At 42.5% G+C, this 21,525-nt stretch overlaps 1 protein-coding gene across 1 annotated transcript in view; it reads left to right on the top strand.

Annotated features, from left to right (window-relative positions):
• The window catches only part of LOC126456738 (Down syndrome cell adhesion molecule-like protein Dscam2), a 427,689-nt gene that overhangs the window by 108,117 nt on the left and 298,047 nt on the right, over positions 1 to 21,525 (top strand). Inside the window, exon 5 of the mRNA XM_050092487.1 lies at positions 5,077 to 5,197. Within this exon, the coding sequence (XP_049948444.1) occupies positions 5,077 to 5,197 (121 nt within the window). The remainder of the gene's footprint in view (positions 1 to 5,076; positions 5,198 to 21,525) is intronic.

The raw sequence follows: 21,525 nt of genomic DNA on the forward strand, positions 1-21,525 counted from the left end.
ACAACTATTTTTGATCTCAGACTTTGACATATTGTTTGTTTTCACAACAGAAGGATGTACATCAAATATGACGTTCCTCAGGTTATTCCTTTATTAGTTATTAATATATTTAGTTTCGTATAATGTAAGTGGCCTGCCAGCGCTACTCCGCTGCTTTCACACGTGCAGCTGCAACAGATGGTCGTGACGTCAGTCTGCAGGACACAACTCGTCCGTTACTGACGGTATAATACTCTACCGGCTTACATTGCAGCACACATACATTCTGAAGTAAAGCTTTTTGTCATGCCCCGTCAATACGAGAAATAAGCAAATAAAGCTACTGGCTACAGAAGGCATCAATAGTGGAAAGATGTCCTTACGAAATGTATTTAAACACTACCAAATACCATACAAAATACTGAAATGGAGAATGGAAAACAAAAATTTGACCAAAGGTCTATCAGGCCCTGTACGTAAGAATATTATAATAAAATCAACAGTGGCGCCAACTTCTCCACTACGATAGAAGCTGGTATTTTACTAACAAGGAAATAATAACTGTAATTCATTTTGGAAATTTCTTGAGGACACCTTGGCAATGAAAATGAGAACAGAATTGTGAACTATATCCGACGACTGTACGGTGCTGTATATCCACTATCGCCAAAACCTGTTCAGCGGTTAGTGTTTTCATTTGGAAGAAAATTGGAATATGTAACAAATTAAATAAACTAAGTATGAAGGGCGACTATGAATGGTCGAATCTATTCTTGCAAAGGCATCCCACTGCTGTTGTAAGGAATGTCCAGGATATGTCCTGCAAGAGGGTTGAATTTGTCGAAAAAGTCTGAGAACTGTATTTCCCTCTTGTTACACGCCTGTCAGGCGAAAAAGTTGTTTAAGCAGCCAGAGAAAATATGTAACATGGATGAGTGTTGACTTCAGCTGAACAATGAACATGGAAAACTTGTTGCAGTCAACGGTTTAAAGACGTCCAACACGAAACGTCAGTCCAAAAAAAGATGAAACAATATCCCGAGTTGCTTGCTGCAACGCCAAATGGAAATTCCTGAATTCAGCGACGTATGCCTCCAAGTTCCTTCGTCGCAATGAGTAATAGGTCTGCTTATGTAAATACGGATAGGATTACGAACTGCTTGAATAATCGCGTTTTTCCTAGGAAGGAATCTGGCAAAGTATTGCTAATTCTGTGTGTGCACATCACATCGTTTTGATGTCAATCTTCTTGGTTCAAAATGGTTCAAATGGCTCTGAGCACTATGAGACTTAACATCTATGGTCATCAGTCCCCTAGAACTTAGAACTACTTAAACCTAACTAACCTAAGGACATCACACACATCCATACCCGAGGCAGGATTCGAACCTGCGACCGTAGCAGTCGCGCGGCTCCGGACTGAGCGCCTAGAACCGCTAGATCACCGCGGCCGGCAATCTTCTTGGTCTTGCAGCTGAGAATGAGGTTATTCTCCTCTGCTTTAATAGTCATACTATGCAACAATTACAACCCCTAGATCTGACCTCGTTGAATCCCTTAAAAACATTTTGATAACAAGCTGGCAACAGCTGAGTCCACAACCATCCAGGTCACAAAGTTACTCGTCTGCAGTTTGGGCGATTGTTGATAGCTGCATGGAATTGTGCTGCAATACCGAAGAACGGTACCTCTGGATTTTTGCCTATGGGTGTTATCAGCATGATCCATCCAAAATCTCAAACCACGCAGTAGCATTATCCGACAGAGCGAATTGTAATACAATTGACATACAGTTGGAACACAAACATGTACTGGAGAGCAATCTAGTGGTCCTGCTGCACTATTCACAAGCCGTGTTTCAATGGCTACTCCTGCACCAGCGCTACCCACACCCGAAGCTGCGTCAGCTATACAGGGTGGTCCATTGATCGTGACCGGGCTAAATATCTCACGAAATAAGCGTCAAACGAAAAACTACAAGGAACGAAACTTGTCTAGCTTAAAGGGGGAAACCAGATGGCGCTATGGTTGGCCCGCTAGATGGCGCTGCCATAGGTCAAACGGATATCAAATACATTTTTAAAAATAAGAACCCCCATTTTTTATTACATATTCGTGTAGTACGTAAATAAATATGAATGTTTTAGTTGGACCACTTTTTTTCGCTTTGTGATAGATGGCGCTGTAATAGTCACAAATATACGGCTCACAATTTTAGACGAACAGTTGGTAACAGGTAGGTTTTTTAAATTAAATACAGAACGTAGGTACGTTTGAACATTTTATTTCGGTTGTTCCAATGTGATACATGTACCTTTGTGAACTTATCATTTCTGAGAACGCATGCTGTTATAGCGTGATTACCTGTAAATACCGCATTAATGCAATAAATGCTCAAAATGATGTCCGTCAACCTCAATGCATTTGGCAATACGTGTAACGACATTCCTCTCAACAGCGAGTAGTTCGCCTTCCGTAATGTTCGCACGTGCATTGACAATGCGCTGACGCATGTTGTCAGGCGTTGTCGGTGGATCACATTAGCAAATATCCTTCAACTTTCCCCACAGAAATAAATCCGGGGACGTCAGATCGGGTGAACTTGCGAGCCATGGTGTGGTGCTACGACGACCAATCCACCTGTCATGAAATATGCTATTCAATACCACTTCAACCTCACGCGAGCTATGTGCCGGACATCCATCATGTTGGAAGTACATCGCCATTCTGTCATACAGTGAAACATCTTCTACTAACATCGGTAGAACATTACGTAGGAAATCAGCATACATTGCACCATTTAGATTGCCATCGATCACATTGGGGCCAATTATCCTTCCTCACATGATGCTGCGACATACATTAACCAGCCAAGGTCGCTGATGTTCCACTTGTCGCAGCCATTGTGGATTTTCCGTCGCTCAATAGTGCATGTTATGCCGGTTTGCGTTACCGCTATTGGTGAATGACGCTTCATCGCTAAATAGAACGCGTGCAAAAGAATCTGTCATCGTCCCGTAATTTCTCTTGTGCCCAGTGGCAGAACTGTACACGACGTTCAAAGTCGTCGCCATGCAATTCCTGGTGCATAGACATGTAGTACGGGTGCAATCGATGTTGATGTAGCATTCTCAACACCGACGTTTTTGAGATTCCCGATTCTCGCGCAATTTGTCTGCTACTGATGTGCGAATTAGCCGCGACAGCAGCTAAAACACCTACGTGGGCATCATAATTTGTTGCAGGTCGTGGTTGACGTTTCACATGTGGCTGAACACTTCCTGTTTCTTTAAATAAGGTAACTATCCGGCGAACGCTCCGGACACTCGGATGACGTCGTTGGATACCGAGCAGCATACATAGCACACGCCTGTTGGGCATTTTGATCACAATAGCCATAAATCAACACGATATCGACCTTTTCCGCTATTGGTAAACGGATAATGTATCACGAAGCAAATATCGTTCTCATTGCGGAATGTTACGTGATACCACGTACTTATACGTTTGTGACTATTACAGCGCCATCTATCACAAAGCGAAAAAAGTGGTCCAACTAAAACATTCATATTTCTTTACGTACTACACGAATATGTAATAAAAAATGGGGGTTCCTATTTAAAAAAACGCAGCTGATATCCGTTTCACCTATGGCAGCGCCATCTAGCGGGCCAACCATAGCGCCATCTGGTTTCCCCCTTCCAGCAAGACGAGTTTCGTTTTTTGTAGTTTTTTCGTTTGATGCTTATTTCGTGAGATATTTGGCCTGGCCACTATCAATGGACCACCCTGTATACAGTGCAGGACATCCGGAAGTCGTGGAGAACAATCTATTAATTGAAACTTCCTGGCAGTTTAAAACTGTGTTCCGGACCGAGACTCGAACTCGGCGAAAGGCAAAGGTCCTGAGATCGAGTCTCGGTCCGGCACACAGTTTTAATCTGCCAGGAAGTTTTGTATCAGGGCACACTCCGCTGCAGAGTGAAAATCTCATTCTGTAATCGCCGGCCGGTGTGGCCGTGCGGTTCTAGGCGCTTCAGTCTGGAACCGCGTGACCGCTACGGTCGCACGTTCAAATCCTGCCTCGGGCATGGATGTGTGTGATGTCCTTAGGTTAGTTAGGTTAAAGTAGTTCTAAGTTCTAGGGGACTGATGACCACAGATGTTAAGTCCCATAGTGCTCAGAGCCATTTTCATTCTGGAATCTATTAATTTCTCGTCTGACATATCCTGTTTCTTATGCCTTAGAATCCAGGCTAACCAAAACGAAAACGCAAATTTCGGAGGTTCTCGGTCCAATAAGAGCGCAGTTAGAGACAAACCACAAAAGAACGAATCGAAACGTTGTATTCTGCAAAGAAAGGAATTGACTCCACCAATCAGTTCATCTTAATGTAACGAGGAAACTTTTGACACAAATGGAAAGAATGAGAGGGCCGACAATGTTTGTCTAGCCTGTAAGGTCTCCTTTTATAACAAAAAGTAGCGAAGTGTGTCTGGATTCATTGGATGTAAGAAGTGGTCGAAGGATTGTGGGAACAACAGTAACTACTGCAGTATTTGTAAAACGAAACAGATAACACTGAACGACAAATGAAAGCCTTAATCTAGCAACTGCTGACTGTCAGAGTATTTTGTCTGTGATTTTCATAACCAAAATAAATTAGTTTTGTTCTGTCAGACTTAATTGATTCACAAATTTTGTTTCTTTCACAACTGCATCTTCCCCCAGAACAGGTGATATCCGTACGGTGCTTTAAATATTAATTTGTATATATTATTTATTAAAATATTAATTGTTTATATTTTCAGTGTAGTTAAATGCAGGATCATACTTTAATTCAAAAGGAATTTCAAGCTTTTTGGAACAATGGTTCAACCGTTGTAGAAGAAAATTCCTTAACTGCCGCATCTCCCCCCCCCCCCCCCCCCCGACTTACCTTATAAAAACTGTAGCTCAAAGCTAAAAATATTGTTGTATTTTGTAGGAACTTGTTGAATAGTTTTTAGACGGGTTTCGTTGAGAGTTTGCTTTGTTGACATAGGGGGTTGCCTGTAAGGACGTCAGCGGACACTTTGCCCGTTGTTTGCTTGCAGAAGCGACAGGAGGGATGCCGCCGCGGTTGACGCAGCGCTCCACCACGTCACTCACGGCGGAGCAGGGCCGTGACGTCACGTTGAGCTGCACTGCGCAGGGAAACCCGCCGCCCACCTTCACGTGAGTACACACACACACACAACACACACACACACACACACACACACACACACACACTCTGCCGGCCAAGTAGCCTCAACTCCGCTTCAGGCCAAGCAGGATGTCACCAGCCTCGGGCAGGTACACACAGAGAGCGCAGTGACGTCACAAGGACGCGGTGTACCTTCCTGCCGCAACTCGGCGTCAAGTCTTGTCGACGGTGCACATTCAGTGTGAACACAAACCTATGATTTTCTCCTTTACGCTACTCTGCGAAAAGAAACTGAGAGGAGTATCAAAGATATGTCCGGAGCTATTAAGGTCTGAATGTTGTCATTCTCTCTCTCTCTCTCCCTCTCTCTCTGTCTATCTATCTTTCTATCTATCTCTAACTCTCACTGATCATCTTCGAATGCTCGTGGGAATACAGATGCCATAAAAGACAGTAATCGCTTCAGATATTATGGAAATCACATTCCGTCGCATAACTTACATACATAAAAAACTTGTTTTTTAAAATTATGTAGAATACAGTGTGTTAACCTCATACTGGAAGTTAATCTATATGGTAATCAGTTCGTTAAACACACTAATTAAATGGTCATTGATTAATTATATTACTCAGCTTGGTACTCGAATCTACATTCATTATATTCATCGATTGTAAGCAAGTGCATTTGAGTGTAACATTTGAAATCAATATCAAATAAACGTGTTAGGTATGCCAGATACTGCGAAAGTACATTAGGTACATTGTAATTGGTTTTATTGGTACAAAATTTATCTGTTTAGGCCTAATTCTTTGGACTTACACTTTACAAATCTAACTTCGAAACAATTAATATCGTCATACGCTAAGGTAAAAAAGAAAGCAATAATATTCCTAGTGTGTTGATAATGATCTCCGAGTCGCTTTGCTGGATACAAATTCATAATAGCTGGGTAACTTTTATAGGAGTGTTCTGGAAGGATGTTGTTTCCAGGCAGCTATTCGTCAGTCAGATCAGGTACTATCCCTCGGTTGCCATTAGGCACACATTTCCTGCATTTGTGGCACACTCTCTGCAACTGCGGAACCCCCCGCCCTTGCCTAATCAGTGTGTCAGAACCAGTGTTTCAGCTACCATCTTACTTACCTTCTGCATTTACTTGCATCAGGGTCGCCAGTATCACCTAAGTACTAGTGCCCCTTAATGCTGAGGCTATTAGTTACGAGTAAATATCATAGACCACTAAATTTTATTTGTCACAGGTTCAACTGGTCTGTTCATAGATTCCATCGAGATATATGAGAATTCTGTGTGAGAGCGAGTACTCATCAGCGACATACAGACACAAACGGAAAAAAGATAACAAAAGAGCGTATCGTACATTCAAATAAACAATCTCTTCCGTGTCCCTTTCACACCAGAGGATTTCAGGGATGAGGCCATTCATCCATATTTCAGCCTGAAATCCGAAATACTTTATCTTACGTACTCTTGTGTGCCCCATTTACTATCGAAACGGAAAATCCTTCTCACTGATATTCTCTATTACAGTGCGTAATCGCAACCTACTTCATCTTAAACTCCATTCTCCTTCCACACTATCGAACTACAAAACACTTCACACCTTCTCACTACTTTCGTGTCAGTACGTCCAGCCTCTCTAGCTCAGCTGCTACCGTCCCCCTGCCAGCTGTTCACTATGTGTGTGTTGGCACATCGTTGATCAAGTATGACACTCCCTCCCTCTGCCAATCATTAGACCTATTTGTCCCAGTGTTGACACTGGAAATTTTGAACCATTACTATTGCACAAATTGCAAAGTTTAGTGCAGGGGTGTACAGATATGCCAGTACCGCGGGCCAAAGACGCGTAATACATAAAAAATAAAAGTAAAAAATTGCAGTGTTATGCAAGTGCACAAATTCAAAAATACGTCCCGTGGGAGACAAATTGTTGGGATACCGCGCCCATTGTCATCTAAAATGGCGTTACTCAAAAGTAACTCAAAAGCTAATTTGCGCAGGGGTCCTCTATTTGCTTTACGGCAGGGAATGGAAGATGAGTATTAAATAAGATTACGAGGAGGTACACAGAGGGAGGGGACGCATGCGATCCGCCGTCTGTGCACCACCTTTTTAGTGTGATTGTTTCACATTATTATCCGTAGAGGAAAAAAAGTAGTTCCCGCCCATTCATTTCTCATCCAAAGCGTTTCTTGTTATGAGCTTAGTCATCCTTCGTAAAAGTAATTATTTCGTACTCTAGGAGACGGATCAGCGCCTCAAGAATGGCAGTTTCAGTTGATGTATCTTGATTTATACTTCATTCGTGCAGCCATTGCATTACGAATGATTTTTTGTACTTGCTAATACCTTCTGTAATTCTGTCTCGCAAAAATTAATAGCATCTAACTTTCGTAAACATTCCTGGCAGATAAAATTATTCATCTGTACAACATTAACGTAATAGTAAATATTTATCGTTGAAAATGTTTTACCATGTTGTTGTTGTGGTCTTCAGTCCTGAGACTGGTTTGATGCAGCTCTCCATGCTACTCTATCCTGTGCAAGCTTCTTCCTCTCCCAGTACCTACTGCAACCTACATCCTTCTGAATCTGTTTACTGTATTCATCACTTGGTCTCCCTCTACGATTTTTACCCTCCACGCTGCCCTCCAATACTAAACTGGTGATCCCTTGATGCCTCAGAACATGTCCTACCAACCGGTCCCTTCTTCTAGTCAAGTTGTGCCACAAACTTCTCTTCTCCCCAATCCTATTCAATACCCCCTCATTAGTTATATGATCTACCCATCTAATCTTCAGCATTCTTCTGTAGCACCACATTTCGAAAGCTTCTATTCTCTTCGTGTCCAAACTAGTTATCGTCCATGTTTCACTGCCATACATGGCTACGCTCCATACAAATACTTTCATAAACGACTTCCTGACACTTACATCAATAATCGATGTTAACAAATTTCTCTTCTTCAGAAACGCTTTCCTTGCCATTGCCAGTCTACATTTTATATTCTCTCTACTTCGACCATCATCAGTTATTTTGCTCCCCAAATAGCAAAACTCCTTTACTACTTTAAGTGTGTCATTTCCTAATCTAATTCCCTCAGCATCACCCGACTTAATTCGACTACATTCCATTATCCTCGCTTTGCTTTTGTTGATGTTCATCCTATATCCTCCTTTCATGACACTGTCCATTCCGTTCAACTGCTCTTCCAAGTCTTTGCTGTCTCTGACAAAATTACAATGTCATCGTCGAACCTAAAAGTTTTTATTTCTTCTCCATGGATTTTAATACCTACTCCGAATTTTTCTTTTGTTTCCTTCACTGCTTGCTCAATATACAGATTGAATAACATTGGGGAGAGGCTACAACCCTGTCTCACTCCCTTCCCAACCACTGCTTCCCTTTCGTGCCCCTCGACTCTTACAACTGCCATCTGGTTTCTGCACAAATTGTAAATAGCCTTTCGCTCCCTGTATTTTACCCTTGCCACCTTTAGAATTTGAAAGAGAGTATTCCAGTCAACACTGTCAAAAGATTTCTCTAAGTCTACAAATGCTAGAAACGTAGGTTTGCCTTTCCTTAATCTAGCTTCTAAGATAAGTCGTAGGGTCAGTATTGCCTCACGTGTTCCAACATTTCTACGGAATCCAAACTGATCTTCCCCGAGGACAGCTTCTACCAGTCTTTCCATTCGTCTGTAGAGAATACGCGTTAGTATTTTTCATCCGTGACTTATTAAACTGATTGTTCGGTAGTTTTCACATCTGTCAGCACCTGCTTTCTTTGCCTGTCTCATACATCTTGCTCACAAGATGGTAGAGTTTTGTCAGGACTGGCTCTCCAAAGGCTATCAGTAGTTCTAATGGAATGTTGTCTACTCCCGGGGCCTTGTTTCGACTCAGGTCTTTCAGTGCTCTGTCAAACTCTTCAAGCAGTATCGTATCTCCCATTGCATGTTCATCTACATCCTCTTCCATTTCCATAATATTGTCCTCAAGTACATTGCTCTTGTATAGGCCCTCTATATACTCCCTCCACCTTTCAGCTTTCCCTTCTTTGCTTAGAACTGGGTTTCCATCTGAGCTCTTGATATTCATACAAGTGGTTCTCTTCTCTCCAAAGGTCTCTTTAATTTTCCTGTAGGCAGTATCTATCTTACCCCTAGTGAGATAACCCTCTACATCCTTATATTTGCCCTCTAGCCATCTCTGCTTAGCCATTTTGCACTTCCTGTCGATCTCGTTTTTGAGACGTTTATATTCCTTTTTGCCTGCTTCATTTACTGCATTTTTATATTTTCTCCTTTCATCAAGTAAATTCAGTACTGCTTCTGTTACCCAAGGATTTCTACCAGCCCTCTTCTTTTTACCTACTAGGTCCTCTGATGCCTTCACTACTTCATCTCTCAAAGCTACCCATTCTTCTTCTACTGTATTTCTTTCCCCCATTCCTGTCAATTGTTTCCTGATGCTCTCTCTGAAACTCTGTACAAACTCTGGTTCTTTCAGTTTATCCAGGTCCCATTCCTCAAATTCCCACCTTTTTGCAGTTTCTTCAGTTTTAATCTACAGTTCATAACCAATAGATTGTGATCAGAGTCCGCATCTGCCCCTGGAAATGTCTTATAGTTTAAAACCTGGTTCCTAAATCTCTGTCTTACCATTATGTAATTTATCTGAAACCTGTCAGTGTCTCCAGGCTTCTTCCATGTATACAACCTTCTTTTACGATTCTTGAAGCAAGTGTTAGCTATGATTAAGTTGTGCTCTGTGCAGCATTCTATCAGGCGGCTTCCTCTTTCATTTACCATATAGGTGGTCAAAATTAAATAGAGCAAAACAAAAATCACAGCGTAAGGGAAAATCCAGAAGTTTTTAACTTGAGACATTCGGCGGTGATGCGGGCTAGACTGGCAGAGCTTCGACCTCACTACTGCAACCATCATACGGGATTCACGCCCAGAAGTTCCTGGCAAACTGCTGCTATCTCGTGGCAGTTCAGAGAAGCTGCTGGGGCAGCCATTTTCCGGCAACTGTCCCGGCAGTTAGCTGTTCTTATCAGCGTCCCGTCTGCGTGGTGCGTTATTGTTACTCGCTAATTTGCTGAACTTTGCTCCCATCACATTAACACTTGTTTTGCTAGAGCTAGAACTTCATAATGTTGCAGGGTACATTTTGAAGATTCCTTATAACCTACGGAAATTTAAAAATCTGCTCACTGTTTCGTTTTATGGTTTAATTTGCGCCTGATACTGTGAAGTGGAAATTCCTCGGCCATTAATGCTGCCACATGAATCCTCTGTAAGCTTATCAAATCTCGTACCTCCTCAACCTTTTTCGAAACATAGGTATGTCTAACTACTTTCATTGTCCATCATTTCTCCAGTGTTGCGATTTTACCAACAACCCCTCCACAATTTTACACTTACACGCCTTTAGTGTACAGTTACAAACCAACGTCAGCAGACGATCACCACCTAGGACCTGAAATCCGACATGACTCTTGACCCTAGTTTTCAACCTTTCTCAACCCTCGTCTTCTTCTTCTCCTTTTTCTTCTTCAGCACTATAGCACTTGATCAGCTTTAGCCTCCTCAACAATCTTCCTCCATACATCTCCCTTCTCTACTTTTCTCTTCCATCCTCGCATCTCCATCGTGGTAAGGTAAGCCAGCACAATAACTGTGGTCGGCCGACTCTTCTACCTTTCATTATATGTTTGGTCGTGCTGTCCTAACCAGTGCCTTCCTTGAGAATTAATAAATTATGTTTTCCTTGTTTAGGCCGTCGTATTTTATCGATGTACCTTATTCTCCATTTTCCTGTCTCTTTCATTGGATTTTCCTTTCAAATGCTCTTAGATCGTTCAGATCCGCTTCTGTCACCATCCGCATATTCGACCCATATGTAAAAACTGGTTGTACAAGGGAATAGTATAATCTTAATGTGGTGTCACCGCCAGACACCACACTTGCTAGGTGGTAGCCTTTAAATCGGCCGCGGTCCGGTAGTATACGTCGGACCCGCGTGTCGCCACTGTCAGTGATTGCGGACCGAGCGCCGCCACACGGCAGGTCTAGAGAAACACTTCCTAGCACTCGCCCCAGTTGTACAGCCGACTTTGGTTGCGATGGTTCACTGACAAATTACGCTCTCATTTTCCGAGACGATAGTTAGCATAGCCTTCACTATGTCATTTGCTACGACCTAGCAAGGCGCCATTATCATTTGCTATTTATCTTGTGATGCATCTACCGTCAGACCGATGTTTACCAATTATGGATTAAAGTTAAGTATTCCAGAAGCTACGTACTTTTTTTACTGGACTCAACTCCTTTAACTGTTCCAGATCTCACGCCAGCCTGCGTGAGCTTAAACGCGTATCTTTCGGCTATCTCATAGTGGCTTGGCTGTCTTGCCAAGTCACAACACTTAACTTGGCTAATCTTGTAGTTAGATATTTTTTAAATACATGTAAGTTCTAAATAGGCTCTATTTCCTCCTTACATTCTTCCTCTAATACACTCATATTATTATCGCTTATTAAAAGGACACCTGTGTAATTGAAGCAGCAGACAGTTTTAAAACATTTATTAGAATCCTCGGGTCATGCGATGTTCTTCTAGCCTTAGAAATGAACGTTATCACGTACTTTGTCTTGCTTTAGTTTACAGTAAAACCAATTTTTGCTCCTTTTGCTTCCTTGATTTCGCACATTTCTTTAGGGGTGTTCATATCTTTAGCAAAAATTTCAATCTGAATCTATCTGACACTGTATCAGCACGGGAGCGATTTGCAATAGCGTGGACTCCAAAGAAACTTTCAAACTCCAAGATCGTTAGTAAAGCTTTTATTAGATTCAGATAACCAGTTTTGGCAAGATTATGTTGCCAATTCTGTATCTTATGCTCTATAACATTACATCATCTTACAGTAGTGATGAAAAACATGACGCATCGTTATGAAGCATGAGATCCTCGACAGGTGCACCGTTGTTTTTTGCAATTTACACATCGCTGACTCCACCTCTTGCATTTTTGGTATTTTTGCTTCTTCCTTTTCCTATTTTATTCTCTTGCATTATTGTGCCCGCACACATGTTGCCAAGGTTATTTCGACTACCCAACGGAAGTTTACTTGGGAAGCCCTTATATGTCCTCCATACCCCCCACGTGATTTCCATATTTTTTCAGCCCTGAAGAAAGACATTCGCGGCCGACTATTTGCTTCGGCCGGAGAGGTGCACATCCAGGTACCATTATGGTTCTGCACGCAACCATAAACATATTGCCATGTAGGCAATGGCCAAGTTGCCTCTCAGTGGGATAAATGCATTAACAAGTGTGGCGATAATTTTCGAAATAATAAAGTTTACTTACCTCTTCCCCCACCTGTATAGTTTTCATTGCCAAAAAACAATCGAACACTTTTGTTTTCACTCCTCAGAAAATTTCATTTTACCGCTTAGGGAGAAATAATCACCAAGTTAGGAAATACTTCCGTTTTCTAGCAATAAAACATAGTCTATGGTTCGGCTTCCCAGCAACATTTTCTATGGGTTGTTTTTTTTCGTAACTGCAGTCCCCAGATATTTAGTTGAATTTACAGTCTTCAGATTTGTATAATATATCGTGTAACCAAAAAGCACAAAATTTTCATCTTCTGAGTATGCAACAATAGAAACCCTACGGCAGAATGATATGGTATACCACGTCTGACTGCTTCAAATTCTGAGTGCCTGTAGGTACGTGGACACGGAACTGATATTCTCTGAATTTCTATATATGAGGGTTGTCCAGAAAGTAAGTTCCGATCGGTCGCGAAATGGAAACCACCTTGAAAACCAGAAGCGTTTTATTTGCAACAGTTACGTACACCTTCCACCTACTTCTCTACATGGTCGCCGCTCCAACGTCAAGTGTTCTCGTAGTTGTTGTATCAACTTTCCAATATCCTCGTCATAGGAAGCAGCAACCTTTGCTTTCGGCCATTTATCTCCACTGGTCTGCAGCTCGTTGTCTGTGGAAAAATTTTGTCTTCATAGCCAGCGGTTCTCATGAGCAGAGATGAGACTCAGGGGGAGCCGACTACGGACTCTATTGTGGGTGATCAAACACTTCTCATCCGAAACTCTGCAGGAGCGTCTTCATTGCCCCTGCAGTGTGCGGCCGAGAATTGGCTTGAAGAAGGAACTGCTGACAGTTATGTTATGTGGGCTGCATGACACAGGCGGTATCTCTAACCAGGCCCTCATACTTGGCGGGAGACACTATTCCCTACGCATCTTTACCTGCTCACTATTCACTCAAAACTGAAAAGGGCGACGTGACACAATCGATGGACATACTAGAGACACTGCCTATGCTACAGTCGCAGGTTCGAATCCTGCCTCGGGCATGGATGTGTGTGATGTCCTTAGGTAAGTTAAGCTTAAGTAGTTCCAAGTTCTAGGGGACTGATGACCTCAGATGTTACGTCCTATAGTGTTCAGAGCCATTTGAACCATTTAGACACTGCTCAACACATCAGTGCAAAGCTTTAAACGATTTTGTCGGTGGTTTCCACTTCGCGACCGATCGGAACTTACTTTCTGGACAACCCTCGTATAATTTCATTGGCTAGAAATGTTTACTAGGAAGATCGACAGATGTAATGTTAGTCGCGTGAACTAAGCTTAATACGAGCACACAACCGGTAGCACGCAGGAGCACTATCTGGCGCACGGTGCGGGGTGATATGGCAACCACATTTCCGGCACCTGGCAGTAACGGCAGCCGTACATCGCCTGTGTTTACACCCCGATTGAGCAGACAGATAAGCGGCGCGTGGCTGGGGCCCAGATGTTAACGGTGCCGGTCGCGATAGCATTGCACTGCCAGCCCGGCACTTCGGCGCAGCCATTATATGTTGTGGGACAGCCGACACACAAGTGAACGCCGCTTGGAGACAGCTCTGCCTCGGAATACGCTTTGCAAGACAAGGGCCGTGAGCAGCCAGCCACTCACGTTCCGGCTCAGACTGGACGTACAGTCCGCTGCTGAGAAGACTGCGTACGACAGAACGCGGCAGCAAGTCGGAAGTACAACGTGAACTGCTCTAGAGCAGAATCATAACGAGGCGATCCTGCGCCCCTGGCAGAATAGGCAACACTGCAACCCTCCTCGTTCCCCTTACCTTCCAGTAAACCTATCCTTCAGTAGTTTTTCGGCAGGTTTAGCAATTTTTTTATTTTCCAAGTGGAGTTAATTTAAGTGAAGCATTATTGCTCCCGTGGTATTACTGCTCACCACAAAAGGTTTATTCTTCTGTCCTTCTATTTACACAGCAGGTCGCGCCAACCGAAACTTTGGAGCAGCAGAGTTACTAGCTGGAGGGTAATTCCATACATATTCTTTCCATCTTATCGGAAGCCTTTCAGCCAAACAGCATATTTGATTCACTACCAGCTCGCTGATCTTTGAGATCCCACAATGCCGTAAGGAAGTAGCAGCAAAAGCTCCATTGTTGAACATGGGCGAGATGTGTAGGCCTCAAAGCACACTGTCGCCGTATAAACCTATTTGGCACACACGTTTCTTAGGTATTAGTCATTACTTTATGATACTACTTGGACTAATGATCCTGTGATAGCAGCATGCCTTTACAGCCGCAAAGCGAGGGAGGGAATCTTCTCGTAGGCAGAAGATAGGAATACAATGGGTAGGAGAGTTCACATTCCAAGTTAATCCTTAAAACATCTTTCTTTCTTGTTTTTTCTGTCAACTTTCTGGTCATTCTGTGCCTATGTCCTAGGTGGAGATCACGGCCCTGTTCCAGAACAGGACAGAGCGAGCCATTCTAACAATATCTTCGGGAGTACAATTTCTTCACTATCGTAAATTGACAGTGTCTAGCAAGAAAATTAGGATTGTGTCAGTATATTCGCATTGTGAATGGACAGATCAAGATAAGATGGATAGTTTTTATGAGGCACTCAGTGATGTAGTTGTTAGAGTAAAGGACAAGGACAGTGTTCTGCTCAAGGGTGATTTTAAACGCCAGGATTTGAAATCGAACAGAAGGGTATGAAAAGGTTATGGGTGAATTTGGAGAGGATATGGAGGCCAACAGGAACGGGAAACAACTCTTGGATTTCTGTGCCAGTATGGGCTTAGTAATCACAAACTCCTTTTTTAAACATAAGAACATTCACCGGTATATTTGGGAAGGCAGGGGAACCAGATCTGTCATTGACTATATAATAACAGATCAGGAATTCAGGAAGGCTGTGAGGGACACACGTGTATTCAGGGGATTCTTTGATGACACTGATCATTATTTAATCTGCAGTGAAATTGGGACTGTGAGACCGAAAGTGCAGGAGGTCAGGTCCATATGTAGGAGGATAAGAATGGAGAAACTTCAGGATAAGGAAATCAGGCACAAGTACATAACAGCGATCTCAGAAAGGTACCAGTTAGTTGAATGTAGTCAATTACAGTCATTGGAAAAGGAATGGACAAGGTACAGGAACACAGTACTAGAAGTGGCTAAAGAATGTCTTGGAACAGTAGTGTGTAAAAGTAGGATGAAGCAAACAGCTTGGTGGAATGACACAGTCAAGGCAGCCTGTAAAAGGAAAAAGAAGGCGTATCAAAAATGGCTACATAATAGAACTCAGGTAGACAGAGAAAGTTATGTTGAATAAAGAAACAAAGGCAAAGAGATAATTGCAGCGTCCAAGAAGAAATCTTGGGAAGACTTTGGAAACAGGTTGGAGACTACGGGTCAAGCTGCTGGAAAACCATTCTGGAATGTAATTAGCAGTCTTCGAAAGGGAGGTAAGAAGGAAATGACAAGTATTTTGGACAGGTCAGGAAAACTGCTGGTGAATCCTGTGGATGCCTTGGGCAGATGGAGGGAATATTTTGAAGAGTTGCTCAATGTAGGTGAAAATGCAATCAGTAATGTTTCAGATTTCGAGGTAGAATGGGATAGGAATGATGATGGAAATAGGATCACATTTGAGGAAGTGGAGAAAATGGTCAATAGATTGCAGTGCTATAAAGCAGCTGGGGTGGATGAAATTAAGTCGGAACTCATCAAATACAGTGGAATGTCAGGTCTTAAATGGCTACACAGGATAACTGAAATGGCCTGGGAGGCGGGACAGGTTCCATCAGACTGGACAAAAGCAGTAATCACACCAGTCTTTGAACATGGAAACGGAATAGGTTGTAACAACTACAGAGGTATCTCTTTAATCAACGTTGCGGGTAAAATCTTCTCAGGTATTGTTGAAAGGAAAGTGCGAGTATTAGTTGGTGACCAATTGGATGAAAATCAGTGTGGGTTTAGGCCTCTTAGAGGTTGTCAGGACCAGATCTTTAGCTTACGGCAAATAATGGAGAAGTGTTATGAGTGGAACAGGGAATTGTATCTATGCTTTATAGATCTAGAAAAGGCATATGACCGGGTTCCTAGGAGGAAGTTATTGTCTGTTCTACGAGATTATGGAATAGGAGGCAAACCTTTGCAAGCAATTAAAGGTCTTTACATGGATAGTCAGGCAGCAGTTAGAGTTGACAGTAAATTGAGTTCATGGTTCAGAGTAGTTTCAGGGGTAAGATAAGGCTGCAACCTGTCTCCACTCTTGTTCATATTATTTATGGATCATATGTTGAAAACAATAGACTGTCTGGGTGAGATTAAGATATGTGAACACAAAATAAGCAGTTTTGCATATGCGGATGACTTAGTTGTGATGGCAGATTCGATTGAAAGTTTGCAAAGTAATATTTCAGAGCTAGATCAGAAATGTAAGGACTATGGTATGAAGATTAGCATCTCCAAAACGAAAGTAATGTCAGTGGGAAAGAAATATAAACCGGTTGAGTGTCAAATAGGAGGAACAAAGTTAGAACAGGTGGACGGTTTCAAGTACTTAGGATGCATATTCTCACAGGAAGGCAACATAGTGAAATAACTGGAAGCGAGGTGTAGCAAAGCAAATGCAGTGAGCGCTCAGCTACGATCTACTCTCTTCTGTAAGAAGGAAGTCAGTACCAAGACTAAGTTATCTGTGCACCGTTCAATCTTTCGACCAATTTTGTTGTATGGGAGCGAAAGATGGGTGGATTCAGGTTACCTTTACCTTTTCAACAAGGTTGAGGTTACGGATATGAAAGTAGCTAGAATGATTGCAGGTGCTAGTAGATGGGAACAGTGGCAGGAGGGTGTCCACAATGAGGAAATCAAAGAAAAACTGGAAATGAACTCTATAGATGTAGCAGTCAGGGCGAACAGGCTTAGATGGTGGGGTCATGTTACACGCATGGGAGAAGCAAGGTTACCCAAGAGACTCATTGTTTCTGCAGTAGAGGGTAGGAGGAGTCGGGGCAGACCAAGGAGAAGGTACCTGGATTCGGTTAAGAATGATTTTGAAGTAATAGGCAGAAGAGGCACCAATAATAGCAGTTAATAGGGGATCATGGAGGAATTTTATAAGGGGGGCTATGCTCCAGACTGAACGCTGAAAGGCATAATCAGTCTTAAATGATGATGATGATGATTATGATGATGTTGATGTAAATTGACGAACTCGAACAACATAAATACACTGTCGCGAAATAAAAGTGAAGTACCAGAAAGACATCGTCGGATAGCAATGTAACTTAGTACACGTATGCACCATCGGTGGGGATGTAAATTAGTAGAGTTGTAGTTAACTGTGACAGGTATAACGACCACCAGAATGTATTAGTGTTGTTCGTGTTTGTTGTTACGCTGCTATCTGTCCAGTAGCACGTCACCTCAATACAACTGCGCCAGTATTATAGTGTCGGACTAACACAGAATGCAAAAACAATAACTGTTGTTTTCGGAACACTCGAACGTAAAGTAGAACTGTGGTATAACTGAACACAAATAACACTTTCTGGAACAGGTAACTAAGTCCGCAACTTGATATACAGTACAAGTTTGATAGTTCATCTTGCAAGTCCGCATCTATCTAGTTACAAGAGCTGTTTGGAGAGTAAGGTCCAATGAAGCACGACATGGAAACTACACTGAAAACCCGATGAAGCTTTGCACAAATGTGTTGGGCAGTAGCTCAAGTATGCTCGTCGATCGCGTCACGTCGATATTCAGTTTTGAGCGCAGTAAGCACGTAAAGGTGCCTAAATGAATAGTGTCTCCCTCCAAGTATGAGAGCCTGGTGAGACGTCATCCAGACCAAGTAAGATAAACTGCCGGATGGAAGGGCTGTGGTCACGGGGGCGCACGACCTCGTCGTAAACCAGATCCTGCAGGCTTTACGTTGACTACATTTGGATTCAAGTAGAGAAACCTCCACCACTGTGACATCTTGCGATTCTCCAGTGACTTGGGTTCCTGTTGGTGCTCATAGTGTTGCCGAGGCGAAGAGCAGCGATTGGAGTGCTTGGGGAAGGCGGATCTGATTAGCTTTCCTTGACTTCTAATTGCTATTTATTGCGTTCAGTTTGTTACAATTTGTTAAGTGCAACCGGCTTTATTTTTCCTGCCTCGTGGCCGCTAACGCCCCAGTTACCTGCTCTGGGGGTTAGTGTATGTAATGGCAGTGTACGTTTCCAAGCCTTGCCGCTGCTGTCCGGTGAAGCGTGTAGTTTTGACAGCCATCTTGATTGTAGGTTGGTTGGTGATTCTTCTGCTCTGGTGGCAGTAATTCCTTTCTCTTCCTGGGCGCTATAAGCACAGTATTCTGCGGACGGAGTCCAGACCGCCGGTTCCGGATTTGATGTATTTCTACATCCTTGCATTTGGTTCATTGGACGTCAGGTAGCCCCAGAAAGATTATCATTAGTCATTCGTTAGACTGTCACTAGTCTGAGTTACCATCTTGTGAAGTGGAATGCAAATCTTGGCTGCCCATCTGATTGCTCGCGAAAGTGTTTTTTTTTTTTTTTTTTTTTTTTTTTTTTTTTTTTTTTTTTTTTTTTTCAGAGGTCGATTCCTGGTCCACTGTCCACTGTCTGTGGTTCGCCCTTGTGTTTTATTATTGTATTTTCTGTGTTCTTGTATGTTTCTAAAATTTTTTATATAACTGCCATTCTTGGCATTACAACAGGTTTAAATGATTGTACTACCAAGTTTACCATCATTTTGTCTCACCTGTTTGGTGATCAGTTGCTTGTCCTTTTAAATTAACCTTTGCTGTTGTATTTGCTGTTTTACTGTATGCTTTTTTAAATTTTTTTATATAATTACCATTCTTGGCGTTACAGCAGGTTTAAATGGTAGTGCTACCAAGTTTATCATCATTTTGTCTCATCCGTTTGATCAGTTGCCTTTCTTTTTAAATTAACCTTTCCTATTCCATTGCTGTTTTACAGCGTGTTTGTTAATTTTTTTATAATTGCCGTTCTTGGCTTTAAAGGCCTTCAGCCTTGAATGTGGTTACTTGCCTTAAACTTCTAATTGGGATCACACTGGCTTGTTTTTAAAACATTATTTGCTGCTTCTGTATTTTATGCTCATTTGGTAAATTGTAACGCACTGAAAGCACTATTAATCACACAGTTGTTTATTCTTTCACTAATAAAGTGTGATATCTTTATTTATTGCTGAGTCTGGAATTACCGTTTTAAAATAAATGTGTGTCATTGCAAAAGGGAGCCAATAGTAGCTGATTACGACCCCGTCCACAATCGTAACCGAATTATGCCTTCCTTGGCTACCAGATTTCACTGCCGTTAACACCCAAACCTTAACGGATGCGTCTGGAGTGGTGGCTTGATCGAGAAGCTTAGACTGCCTATGAGTAGGGTCTCACTGAGTTCAGCGATGAACCGTGATTCATCACTGTCCCAGAAGATCATCGTAGACGAGTACGACGGTGACTTGGGAAGAGATACTATTCTTACAATGTTTTTGAGAGGCACAGCGTTGTTTCATGGCGAGGGGAGCCATTCAGCGTGTCTTCAGGTCATGGATGGCAGTGGCTGAGGGAACTCTGAGGGCACAATTGTAAATCACCGATATCCTGCGTCTTCATGTACTGCCTGTCATGTGCCGCTGTCGTGGTACCACTTCTCAGCAGGGCTATGATCGTCCATGCATGGTACTTCCTTCTGTGAACGGTCTGCATGATATTGATATACCTTCATGTGCAGCAAGATCCCCAAATGTGCTGGACAACGTCGAATGTCAGCTCCCTCCAAGCGCCAGCACCCTGGGTATCAGTGACTAGTTACAAAAGCTGTGGGCCAGATTGCATCAGCAGATCATGCAATGGCCTCACGACACCTTTCCCAACCGAATCAGTACATGTCTGCAGACCAGAGGGGTGCAGCGTCATGATGACAAGTTCTTTGTAAATGTGTCTAGATTTTGTAATCAATGTGACACCATAACATATCCTCAGATCTTTGACATCCATTTGTTGTAGTATCTTCAAATATTTTCTGATCTCAAAAATAATGAGCTTTCTCCAACTGAATGACCTCTTCCATGGCAACCAACATGAATCCTAAAAACTTCGTTTATGTAAAACCCAAATCATATTTTTCTCACACGACATCCCAAAAGCCATGGATCGAGGCAGTCAAGTGGATGCAGTATCCCTCGATTCCTGAAAAGCATTTGACTCAGTACGCTCATTATCAAAAGTACACTCGACTTGGGTATAAAGCGAAATTGTAACTGAATTTAGTGGTTATTGGTATGGAAGATACACCACGTTATCTTAGATGGAGAGCCATCGACAGGTGTAGAAACAACTTCCGGTGCACCACAAGGAAGCGTGAGGACTCTTGCAGTTCATTTTGTACGAGGTGTGTTTTTAAGTAAGTACCGTTTTGAAATTAAAAAAAGACGTGCTAAGATATCTCAATAATTTTATTTTTACATGAAAGCCTGTACCTTAATCTACTTTTCTATTGAGGCTCTTGTCATAACGTTGTACCAGTTTTTGAATACCCTCCTCGCAGAAGTCTGCCGCCTGACTTGTTAACCACTGCATCACCACTGTTTTGACTTCGTCATCTTCTTGAAGACGCTGACCGCCCAGGTTTTTCTTCAAATGCAGGAACAGATGGTAGTCACTGGGCGCAAGATCGGGGTTGTACGGAGGATGATCTAGAGTTTCCCATCGAAAAAATATGATGAGATCTTTGGTCTGATACGCCATATGCGGACGGGCATTCTCTTGCAGCAAAACGATGCCCTTGCTCAACTTCCATAGACTGTTGCTTTGATTCTAGTGTGGCGTAGGCCATCTATGTTTCATCTCCCGTAACAATTTGGCTTAATAAATCATCACCGTCGTTGTGGTACCGCTCAAGGAAAGTCAATGCACTGTCTAAACGTTTG

The sequence above is a fragment of the Schistocerca serialis genome, chromosome 1 (genome assembly GCF_023864345.2).
Source record: "Schistocerca serialis cubense isolate TAMUIC-IGC-003099 chromosome 1, iqSchSeri2.2, whole genome shotgun sequence".
NCBI lineage: Eukaryota > Metazoa > Arthropoda > Insecta > Orthoptera > Acrididae > Schistocerca > Schistocerca serialis.